The sequence below is a fragment of the Syngnathus typhle genome, linkage group LG1, assembly GCF_033458585.1.
Source record: "Syngnathus typhle isolate RoL2023-S1 ecotype Sweden linkage group LG1, RoL_Styp_1.0, whole genome shotgun sequence".
In the NCBI taxonomy this organism is placed as follows: Eukaryota; Metazoa; Chordata; class Actinopteri; order Syngnathiformes; family Syngnathidae; genus Syngnathus; species Syngnathus typhle.
In genome coordinates this window covers 15,651,358-15,663,692 of record NC_083738.1, presented here as the reverse complement: position 1 = coordinate 15,663,692, position 12,335 = coordinate 15,651,358, and the positions used below count along the sequence as shown (strand labels likewise).

The following is a 12,335-nucleotide window of genomic DNA, read 5'->3' as shown; positions in this document are numbered from 1 at the left end:
CCACTATTTACCATACTGCAGGGGTCAACAGCATGGTACCCAAAGGCACCAGGTCGTCCCCAAAGACCACATGAGAAGCCATTGTACCTTTTCTAAATAAGGCTTACCTGCGATGCAGGTAATTTGCAAGGTGATTTTCTCTGAATGCTATAGACGTGGTCGTTTACCTAGCAAATTTGTTACTTCACAGGTAAGTGGTTGCAATTAACATTATTCAATATCTAAGAAGTAGCTCTCAGTTTTGAAAAAGGTTGGTGACCCATGCTGTACCGCATGTTCACCCACTATACTGTACATTAGCTGTATACCTCCCATACACCCCTTGTATAAATACTTTTTCTATACACTTTATACTCATCTATACAATCTGCTGTGTTTCTTATTAAGTCTCTACAAGATCTGAAACAAAGGTAGCCAACAAGCAACAAAGATGGTGGCTGACAGTAAGAATCAATAGTCTCAAATGTCCCTAATGCAATTTGTGGAAGATGATCTGAGCTGTATTGGGTGAGGAGGAAGGTGCGCAAAATATGGACTGAGTCTCTGCATCTTTCATGTCTTCAGTTTCATCCTTCGACTCAGCGGAATGATATTCCTACAATGAGGAGCTGTGCGGTTTCCCGAAATATATGTATTTATAAATTGCGGTAAACATACAAGTCTCAAGGCATCGTTGAGAAAATGGTGTCTCTCTTTCATGTGAATGGGCTATAAAAAGTCGACAGCTGTCAAAGTCTCCGTCGCCATCCAAGCAACCGTGACTGCGTCACTTTCAGTCTCTTTCGCTTTTTGACACCCTTGCTCGGCAATGTTGCTTTTTACAGTCAAATATCTACTCCAAACTTGAATGTGCATTTTTGTAAACATCTCAATAGTTGACAGCTCTTGGCACCACTGCGCTAAAACACTGCGGGGAATTACATCAGATTGTTGGTCCTACCTATTATCCACAGCATTGTATTTTGAGTTGCTGTGGTCTCGTCTGTTGTCTCTCAAGGTTATCGGATCCGTTTGGGTTCCAGTACGGACAAAAAAGACACAGGCCGCCTCCACGTAGACTTTGCCCAGGCCCGGGATGACCTCTACGAGTGGGAGTGTCGCCAGCGCATGATGGCCAGAGAAGAGCGGCACCGGCGCAAGATGGAGGAAGACCGGCTACGGCCGCCCTCGCCTCCCCCCATCGTGCACTTCTCAGAGCACGAGTGCAGCCAGCTGGGCGACAAGATTAAAGGTTTGTATTGTGTAATATAAAATAAAAAAGCTGTGGAGCCTCCAACATTAAACTCAATCAGTTTCAGGATGCTGGTTGACTTCAGAGTTGTGCTAATTTCAAAACAATTTTTCCCACAGAAAATAATGTTAAGTGAACTAAGCTGTTCAAGGTTTAAAATGGCACCATTCCAAAAACTTTATTCAATGTTCAGGCACTTTATACTTTTAACCGACATACAAGAATAAAAGTAGTCTGATGTTGTCTTCTGAAAAAGTATGATTTAATATTCCTGTGATCACAATTTGTACAGAAGTTTGTTTGTGCTTCCAAAGCTACAGATATCTGAACAATACAATATACAGTAACAACTTCATCCTTGTAGTTTTCGTAATGGTTTTTTTTCTGAAAGTGTGACTTTATTCTCAGAAATGTACCCATTACCCTCCGCAGATTATTTTTTCTTGCATTCTAAGGCTATTAAAAAATTCAAATGAAAGTAAATCAATCGAGCAAAAAAATTTACTTTTCCGCAGGCCCGCTTTCTTGAATAACATTTCCTTGTATCAAAAAATTCATGCTCTAAAGAAAGTAATGCCTCATAAAAAAATCAAATTAACTTATAATTACAAAATTGCAATCTTTTTATGAAGAAATCATAGCTTAATCACATAATAAGATGTTATTTGCTTAGTATTCTGCCTCGCTTTTTTTTTCTCAAGATAAAATGCCAATTAATTATCATGAGATTGCAAAATAATGTCAATCATCATGGCATAGTATTAGCATAGTATTAGCCTAGTATTCCAAACTATTTGTGTACCCGCTTCCGAATGATTACATTTTTCTAGTGCTATTATTATTTTTTTTAGTGTGGCCCTAATACTTCATAACGAATGTTCTGAGACAGGCAGTATTTAATTAGACATTGCAATACAGGTATACAGTGGTCGTGAAGGCTACACAGCCCTGTTCAAATTACATGTTTTTGTGATGTAAAAAAAAAAAAAAGAGACCAAGATAAATCATTTCAAAATTGTTTCTGACATCTTTGTACATTGACAAAGATTCAAATTTTACTGTGACTTGTAACTTGCACGACTCAATTTAGCAATTTCCCTTTTTGAGAGAGGGAGGAAACAACTGAGATAATGCAGTTGCACAAGTTAGCACACCCACTTTAAGTGGACCATTTGAAAGTGTTCCAATTTAACCAGCCATCCATCCCTCGAGTCAGCACAAAACTGCCACCATTTAAAGAGCCTCAAATTAACCTCAAATAAAGTACATTTATAATGTTTCAATATATTACACATGCTGAGTCAGCCTTTTGCTGACTTTGCTTTTTTTCTAGCAGAAGGCCATCAGGTTTTGAGCTAACTCTGACTGGTGTTTGGAGCTGATGACGATTCCATCCACCTTGACACCCTCTTAAAAAGCGATGGCTGTGTTCAGAGTTACATTCACCTGAATGAACTCTAAATCGTGGCACTTTTTTGAGTCGTTCCCCTTTGGAGGCTCCAATCTTGAACAGTAACAAGTTAAATCCATCAAGTTTGATCACCGACTAAAGCGAGCCGTTTCCAAGCCTGTCTCTTCTGCTCCACACACCTGAAGTGTCCTCTCTGTGTTTCTGGCTGAACAAACTTGTTTCCCTAATGAGGGCAGACACTTCCAGCTCTGTTTCAGTCTCGGGCTACCTGATAACAGAACAACACCCTTTCACTTGAAAGCCGCTCTCCATCATTGTGTCTTTCTTGGCTCTCCTCTCTTGGCCAATGCCAATGATTTATTTTTAATCGCTTGGCACTGGCTCTTGTGAAATGAAGCATTCCCTGAAACTGAGGGGGGAAAAGGCAGCAGCGAATCCCTTTTTCCTGTCTTCCCAAAGAACAAACCTTGCTATTGATGGCAACAAGCTCGCAGATGCACTTTACAAGCTGACAGTCTATAAATGACCTTTTTCTCCCCTCCTTCTCTGTGTAAGGTCATTTGTCACGTGTACGCTTGTATTTTTCCTTTCATCCCATAGGCCGGCCTTCCACTCAGTCACCTGTGTTTTTTTGTTTCATTTTTCATCTTTTCCGCAAGGCCTCCCTTCGCTCTTCTCATTGACTCTGCAAGTTCCATCAAACTTGCAGGCCTATATCAGAGCCAAGAACCCTATTGATTTAATTTTTAAGCACAATAACTTTGAGGTACCTGAGGTCATCCCAATGGGTTTGTTTCAGATTTCCCGACAGCGCTTTTCAAATCCTCAGGGATGTTTTGTTCTGTCTCAAAGTAAGAGGAAAAGTATTGATTTGAAAGGTTAGCATGCCCACTTGGGCCCTTGTTAATTCCCAAAAATCCATTGTCTGTTTTTTTTTTTTTTTTTAATGTGATTCTGTATTAATTTTAGATAGCAGAAATATAGTACTGTGGATCTGTCTGGCTCTCTCTGTGAAAAAGTAATTGCCCCCTGAACCAGTTGAAATCAAGCATCTGCGATATCAAGTGATGAGTCGCTTCTTCGCTGTCTCTTCCTGGACTTTCACGGGTAGAATGACAGCGTAATTCATTGTTCCATTAATCACAGGAAGTCATCCAGGCCGAGAAGCGGAAAGCAACCCCAGAACCTCACACCGCTCCCAACATCTTTGTCAGCCGGCATGGTATCGACTGCTGTTATTTCGTGTCCTTTTTTTACTATGGTGTAGGTTTTAAGAACGTTAATTTTTATGTCACAGATAGCAGAGGTGTGATGGCTTTCTTTAGGCAGCAAACAAGTTGGTTATGGCTCTCCCTAGCAACAGTCTCTTGCTCACACGCAACTGCTTTTTTTAACCAGATGACGGCAAGTTTGCTGAGGCGGTGCGCGTGCTGCTGACGTGGCTGGAGCGCGGCGAGGTCAACCGCCGTAACGCCAACAACTTCTACTCTATGATCCAGTCATCCAACAGCCACATTCGTCGCCTGATGACGGAGAAGAGTCAACACGAGAAAGAGATGGAGGAGGCCAAAGATAAATTCAAGACTGCGCTGTCAGGCATACTTGCTCAGTGTGAGTGTCAAATCTTTTCCTAAGATCTTATAGGGCGTTTGTTGATAATATACATGACATACTATGAATGGAAATGAAATGCGTGTAAGGCCAATTTTTGGTTTGATGTACTAAGTTGTCGATGATTCAAGCATAGCACTGGGCATACTGGATCAAATGACTTTACCCCCAAATTGTACAAATCACTCATGTCTGAAGCTCTGAATGCTGCAACAGAAGTAAGTACTTTTGTTCGGCTATCATTGCTTGTTGATGGGAGACAGTGACTCACAGGTAAGTTAACCAGAAAGAAACATCAAGGTATTGTTATTCCAGTGGGGATTGTTTGTGGTTGAGATTAGTTTTTGTTTCATCGTTGAAACCAGCTGGATAGTGAAGATTAGGATGTATAAACTACTGCCGTGATAATAAGGAGTTTGTCATTCACAGCAATGCTCTTAACTAAAATAATTGACAATCTGTTTCTAGGATCACATTTCAGAGTCATTATAGTATTTTAAGAAGAATTCTGAGTGGAGACTGATTTTTATTGTCTCATGCAGAATTTGTCTCGTACAAAATTCGAGTCATCTATATTTGTGTGAGTTCCTCACAACCAAAATATTACTAAAAATGGTCGTTTATACCACTGGCACAAAATGTACATTTAATACACCCCTACAGCGTCCAGTGGCATCTCATTACTTCTGTACAGTCGTTCCTCAAAGACTATCATCTCTCTAGTAAAAGCTATTTCCAAATTAAAAACTAAATCCGGTTATGGATGCTATTGTTCGTACAAGTACCTAGGCGTTCTGAACTCTGTTGCCAACCAAAACCAAAGCAAATGAATGAAAATGTGGACTCTTACTGTATGTATGATTACTATCAGCTCTGAGCATGAGTCGTGTTTCAAAGTGTCTCTTGAACAGTCCTTTTATTCAGTTTTAGGTTCCCGTTCACTTGATATACCTTTGAGTTTCCCAGTAATCTTGTTTCATATTGTTTCAGAAACACATTTGTCCAAATGAAGGTGTTATAGGTATACAAATGCCATCTGTTTTCAAACAGGATTTGTATTTTAATGACTTTAGGTAACCCAGTGCTGAGCTCATATTTGCAGTGCGGCGCTAAAGCACATTGTTATTGTAGATAATACAATTTGTGGCGCTGAACAAGCTGTGGAATAACAATTAAAAGGTCTCCAAAACAGCCGGCGTTTCCTAACAGATGAAATAGTCCCAGTCAACACCAGCATAATAAGCACGCCGGCCTCTCGTCTGTCTCGCATGAAAGTTGTAAATGCGCACGCACTCTCTCTGCCTTCAATATCGATCAGTGCCATCAAATTACACCGTGCGCTGAACGACGCTATTGATCTCCCATTCGCCCCTATCTGCGCACACGCGCCTCTGATGTGGTGGTCGTATTGACTTCCCTCCTTCATACATTAGGACTTGTGGGATACCAAGACTGTCCAAGTTGTCCCTCGTGACTACCCAACATGAGAGCAGATTGTATCCTCGCTGGGTCATAAGTTTGAAACTCGCCGTCGTACGCGGTTTGGATCATGATGTGTTCAGCTCCAGTATGGTGAAGTAGAACCTTGCAGTTCTGAGGCTTGATTCACAGGCCTTTCCTGTGCAAAGTTCGTTTTCTTCCATGCTGGGCGATTATGGACAAAAATAATGATCACACTGATTCAGCTTGAAATAAGGGAGTAAGGGGAACCATGTAACTCCAACTGACAGACCTTTTCAGTTTTTTTTTAAATCTTTAAATGGTCTGGCTCCACCTTACCTCTTGGAGCTCCTCCACCCATACATGCCTGCTCAGTGCCTTTGCTCTGCGGACCAAATGCCATTAGTGGGTACTAAGTGAAGGCTCAGAAGGAAAACATTAACTAATCCAGTTGAACTAATGCTAATTCATTATTGGTTAAGATGGTGTTCCAAAAGTTTGGTTTCTGTAGTGGATACAGAAATAACACTATCTAACTGCAAGATGATGCTTTGGCATCTACAGGTAAGAAAACCAAATGCTTACATACACATACACACACACGCACGTACGCACTCACACACACAGAGTCAATTCCTTTAGACCCCTATAGTTGACTCCACTCTCTCGCTCCTCTGCTCCCTCCCATCTTGCCCTCTGTCTCTGTCTCTCTCTGATCTCTGGATGGTCTCTGCTATCGTCCCCCCGATCCCCTCTCTGCATCCCGCCGCAGTTGAGCAGATTGTGTCTGTATTCCAAGCCGCTTCCAAACAAAAGGCATGGGACCATTTCTCCAAAGCGCAACGCAAGAACCTGGACGTGTGGCGCAAGCAAGCCGAGGTTAGTTCTTCTTTATAGAAATATTTTTTTGAGTTGACCTGATGGTTGTGATTGCTGTTGCTTACATAAAGGAAACATACTATTTTCATTTCTTGGAATGACTGTTAAAGCACGACCTGAGCATTAAAGACTCCATGTTTGACAGTAAGTACTTGAAAGGAGCCAGGACATCCTGGAAAGGGAGAGATCCTTCCTCACTTTGCTTCCATGTTAAGGTAAAACACTACAGGGTAGTATTATATGAGGTAACTTTGTCCAAAAAGGGTTTTTGTTTTTTTTGTTTTTTTCCCAACGTATCGTCCAACTAGATCAGTTAGCATGATGCTTTTTTCAAAGTTAATATTTGGGTTGTAGTGCAGCCTGGACCGCTTATGATCAAATCTGTTTGGTAAGTGTCTTAAGCTATAATAGTAATGCAGTGGTGGTATCTTAACTTGCAAATGCCCCTGATTACAAGTTTTGAAGTAGCAAAAATGGGACAGTTAAGTTAGTGTAATGCTTTGGCATGTGGGCAAGGTCAGCGAGCCACAATTACACATCATAACCATGTTCAGCGTCTACACAGAAATGAACATCATGAATTGCTAATAATAACAGAAAAATAATAAATTATTATTCAATGTGTATTTCCAATTGTTGGCCCTATGTATTAATTAGTCCTAAAGAAGTAGCTCTCAGCTTCAAAAAGGTTAGTGACCCCTGACGTTCAATAGTTACTTTTTAAGATGTTTTTCTTATAGTGTTGCGTCCAATTTAGTTTTTTTGTTTTTTTAACTAAAAACAAAATCTATATTTTCGGAGGGTGCTGTAACAGATTCATGGCATTCCAGTTCATTTCAATGGGGAAAATTGATTTGAAAGGCCTTTAAATTAAATCACAAGGTTTAATGGACAAATTCAATTCACAAGTCAAGGTCCCATATTATTTGGTTTGAATGGTAATCAAACAAACTTGCTCACACGAAAATCTCACAGTAATGACTTTTTAAGGTAGGTGTTGAACACTGCCTGTAAAAAGCTGGATCCAGCATTAGGGCTTTCTTTTGGCAATTTTGTAGTATCTGTGTGAAAGGTTTTGTGTCCAATTGTGTGACCAATGGATGATAAATTACAAGTGTTTCAATGCAAAAACATGGTTTACTTGCATGCACACCGTCTTTTGTCTAACCATTGTGGTCTCTGAATGGTCTTCGATACAAGCAGTGCACCAGACCAAACCAGCCATTTTGATTCATTAGGCCTCAGGGTTCGTGCATTCTACCTTTTCTAACATGCTCGTTTAAATAGGCTTTTACACTAGGGAAGGTTAAGCATGACTGTCAATGCAAGTGAAAGAAAATGCAGTGAGCGAATAAGACCTCATTCATAAAAAATAAAATAATAGTTAACCATGAGCAAGTCCTTAAACTTGCAATGTGGTGCAAAACAGCCAACCACTTACAGCTATTAAGTAGGGTATATCAATATCAAATTAGATTGGGTTTATTGAAAGTGTGCTGAACCAAAAGGCACTTAAATGTGTCTATCATATCAACATTATTCACTATAGTAAAATTAAAAAGTGCACATCGGTAAATAAATAAGCGTTCGGGATAAGACTCTAGCTACATTTACTCACAACAGCATAACAGAGAATCCAAGTGACACAGATTTTAAAAAAAAAAAAAACTGCAACAGTATGTGAGTATTTTAACTACAGAGGTTGAAATAAATTAATCGGTCCCCAAGATAACTCCAACAAAACTATTTGTCATGTTTTTAATAAGAACATTTGGAGCGGTGAGCATTGTACTTGATAAAAACAAAGTAAGATCATCATTAAATACTAGAATGTAATTAATTAAACAGAATGTGACCTAATGCATTTATATTACGGCCATTGTATTTCTGCTGTGTGTAACTTGGCCACCGGGGACAATTATAATACAGTTACATGCTGGTTTGTCAATGAAATATTTCATAATATTAAATAATAATTAGCTCTATGATATTTCCAGTTTATGTATTAGCATTACGCAAGCTGACTTTTAGGGCAATACACAATGTATATTTCTCTTTGTCACACGCAAGCAGCTACAGTAAGCCTAAACTAAAATCCTGATGCTCACCCAAGCGGGCAATGTTCCTGACATCACCAACTAGGCCACACCCCTTAAAGGCACATTCAACACTCGTTGTTGAGGCTCAAAGTGCTTTAATTAAGATGTATAAAACCAGTTTGAGGATTTTGTGGCATTTGTTTTTAATCCTAAAAGTATTTTCCAATGTAATGTGTTGTTTTTTAACAAGTACAAATGGTTTTCCTTTAAGCCACATGCGGTTGTGCCAGTGCTACTTGTCACTTTTGCGGCCGACATCCCATCACAGATAAAATAAAAGGCGTGAAAATGACAGGCTACTTCCTGCTAAGTAATGCACCGTTGGCGCTTTGGAAGCATTTAGCGGCATCTATCTAGTAAGGGATGGGGGTGACGTTTGACTGGATGAATGCATTTTATCAGGAACAGAGTAGCGAGACAAGGTGAGTCAACCGATCGTCACACAGGCGGCCATCTTGTGTCTATTCTATGTGATTGACTGGCCGGGAGGTGAAGCATGGAAGGCTGCACTCCTCCCAGGCGCAGTCGAGAGAGACTACAGCTGCCTCCCTTCACTAGTCTTTTTGTGTGTGTGTGCGTGCCTGCGTGGGTGTGTGTCTGTGTGTCTGTGTCTGTGTGTGCGCATGTGTGTGTGTACACAGCAGATGGTTGTGTGTGTCTGCAGGTGTTTGTGTGTGACCTCTGCCATCGGGCTCCGTCTGAAAAATGTCAGCTGACAGATGGCTCAAAGTTGATTTACTCTCAGGCACTTTGTTTTAAGGTCCCTTTGGCACTTTGTGGGTAATATTTTATTCAGTCAGTTGATTTTATGATGATGGCTGCGTTTGATTTCTATTATTAGTACTGTAAGAAAGGCTGCATGTTACAAAATAGATAAGAGAAGTCATGTTTATTTCTTGTGAGTTTTCTTGACAGAATGGTGTTATATCAAGGCAGCAATTTTTCACATAAAACTTGGCATGCAATCTTAATGTCATCATTGTCCCCACGGTATCAAAGATAAGCGAACCAAAATGAGCACGTTCATGCAGGAGCTGCTGTCGAACGGAGCTCACGGCCAGAGACTCACATGCAGACTCAGCAATATCACACATGTACAAATGTTAATTGGTGGAGCAACTGTGATCTCATTTTCAGTTGACAGCAACTGGCAAAACGGCCACCACCTGAGATATGGATAAAAACAATCATATTAATCAGAATGTCATGTTTAGACTAGTCGTGGCTGCATAAAACAAATTATATTGTAAGGAAAATTTGGTACCTGACTTCCCTTTTAAATAATAACAAATGAAAAACAATAATTGGTTCATGAACAGTAACATTTATTAATGAATACAGCAGTGTGCATGTAGGCGTGTGAAACCTTTGGTTGAATTACATTTTATAAACTAGCTTAATTACTTACGTTCTCGATTTTATTGCTAGCCATAAAAGAAACAATCGCGGAAATGGGCGATTTCTCTGTGTGGAGACGCCTTGTCGACAACAGAGAAAATATGTGCTCTTGCCAGGATTGAAAGGAAAGACAACAGCACAAATACCAATAATGCTTTTGTTGTGTGTATCTCTGAAGGCTCAGCACATCCCACTTCACAACAAAAGTCAAAGCGGTTTTGCTGGTCACTTGAGAACAGGAAATAGGCCTAAAAAGACAAAGAACCACAGGCAATTGGAAAAATTTGTGGTTTTGTGTCAGATTGCAGGGGGGGCAGGGATCCTTTTCACCTCGAGGGCCGCCTGTCGCTGCAATCCAGCGCTTTTGCTCGCCACCTCGACCTTGTCATGTCATTACCTTCTAATGGCAGCTTTCGGCAGGGGGCCACAAAGACTTTGTTTTTGCTTGGTCATTGATGCATGCGTCCCCCACGGAGCAGCCTGAACATTTAGCTTGTTTTATAATAATACACGTTTGCTTCTTTTATTTCTGTTTACTGACGCCATCTTCCATTTATTCTGTCTTCCAGGAGATTCGAAACATGCACAACGAGCAGCTGATGGGCATCCGGCGCGAGGAAGAGATGGAGATGTCCGACGACGACATGGAGGAGGTGCCGGACAGCAAAGACTCAGAGGACTCGGGTACGCCTTCCATAAATATTTTCTGGATGAATGTGATAAACGTTCCCGTAGGCCAGGCCTGGCCGATGACGCGTAGTTCTTGGCCTGGTTTTATGTGGCTCTTCAAGTCCTTCCCACACTTACAGCAGCGTGGTTAACCCCATTCATTGTTCATGTTGTACGGAGACTGAGATCAACCGGAGTCAAATTCCTTGTTTGGCATGCACAAACTTGGCCAATAAAGCTGATTCTGATTCTGATGTGGTAAGAGGCACGGTGCTGTGTGGATGGTGGACGTCTCCTTGCTCACTGTGAAGGGTCTGGCAGAAAAGTATAGCCAAAGTTGTTCTTTAAATTTATGAAGAATCACCGCAAAAAACAAGCAAAGAAGTTTAGTTTGTCAAAACAATATGAGAAGCATTTCAGGTGCTGATTTTTAATTATCTCTTGTTATCCTAAAGAAGAGCAATCACTGACAAACACTTTCAGACCTTCATCAACTTTCAGGGTAGCGTGTGAAGCTGTTTTGCGTGCGCAAATATGTGAGAGTAGTGTGTGAAGCTGTTCAGCAGCTGTCAGCCCAGGATAGAACAAGGCGGACGTTTGCTGAAGTAACAAAAATGGAACGGTGCCGCTAAACCTGCCGTCCTAACTTTAACTTCCTCCTGGCCTGATAATGGCCCAGATTTGCACTGATTGCTAACAGAACAGCATGGCTAATTAACATGGTTGTTGCTACACTGTTTTATCCATTATATAGTAACTCCTTTTTATTTTTTTAGTTTCACAAACATTTTTCCTGTTCATTCTTAATTTTGTTTTCGATAGCACCTCTCTCTCTATGCAGCAAACTGAATTAGCTGGGCCTTTTGCATGCTTCGTATTGTGATATCGATTTTTTTTCCCACCACACTGAAAACATTACACCCTCAGCTTGTCACATCATCTTTTATGCAACAGGGATATTTGATTTATTTGTTTTTTTAATACTCCCAAAAATTGCCGTTCTTTCTTCTACCCGCTTTATAATGGTCCTGAATTTTCTTCTTTGCCACATTGGTAGCTTGGCTAATCAACATGTAGATAGATGTATGCAAACGGAGCTGTATACTTTACTCGACGTTTCGCAAGCCTTCAAGTCGGTCATCGTGGTCATGAGCGCTTGCTGTCAAATGTATGGTCTTCTCGCCAGAAGCCGGGGGTTCACTGGTTAACTTTCCGCTGTTTCTATTGACATTTAAACACATCACCCAGCCCCACGTTGACCCAAACCCCTCTTTAGGCGGCGATCGATCAGCTGTGTCAGACTCCAAAATAGAAAAGAGTAAGCTCCATCCATGTGCGCATGTAGGGTGAACCATAACATGGATGCCAGTGGGTCGATAGCGCCTCCCGTTAAATAGCAAACATTCCAAATCTGCCCAAGTGTTTGACACGTCTCAGATCAATGCTTCTCACCTCTAAACCTGCCAGAAGACTACGGTCATGCCCAGCGAGTGTTCATTAATGGTCCTCAATGCAACACTCATAAATACACACAACAAACGGAGCGCTCTCACTCACAGGTTGGCTTTTATCTCCTGTTGGCGGGCTTGCACTTCCC

The 12,335-nt window shown here is 40.9% G+C and overlaps 1 protein-coding gene across 15 annotated transcripts in view; it reads left to right on the top strand.

Annotated features, from left to right (window-relative positions):
• enox2 (ecto-NOX disulfide-thiol exchanger 2) overlaps nt 1–12,335 on the top strand; it is a 137,087-nt gene that overhangs the window by 113,039 nt on the left and 11,713 nt on the right. For all 15 annotated transcript variants that reach the window (XM_061281717.1, XM_061281632.1, XM_061281664.1 and 12 more), the window contains 4 exons: nt 998–1,231; nt 4,041–4,253; nt 6,466–6,572; nt 10,639–10,753. In XM_061281717.1, the coding sequence (XP_061137701.1) occupies nt 998–1,231; nt 4,041–4,253; nt 6,466–6,572; nt 10,639–10,753 (669 nt within the window). The remainder of the gene's footprint in view (nt 1–997; nt 1,232–4,040; nt 4,254–6,465; nt 6,573–10,638; nt 10,754–12,335) is intronic.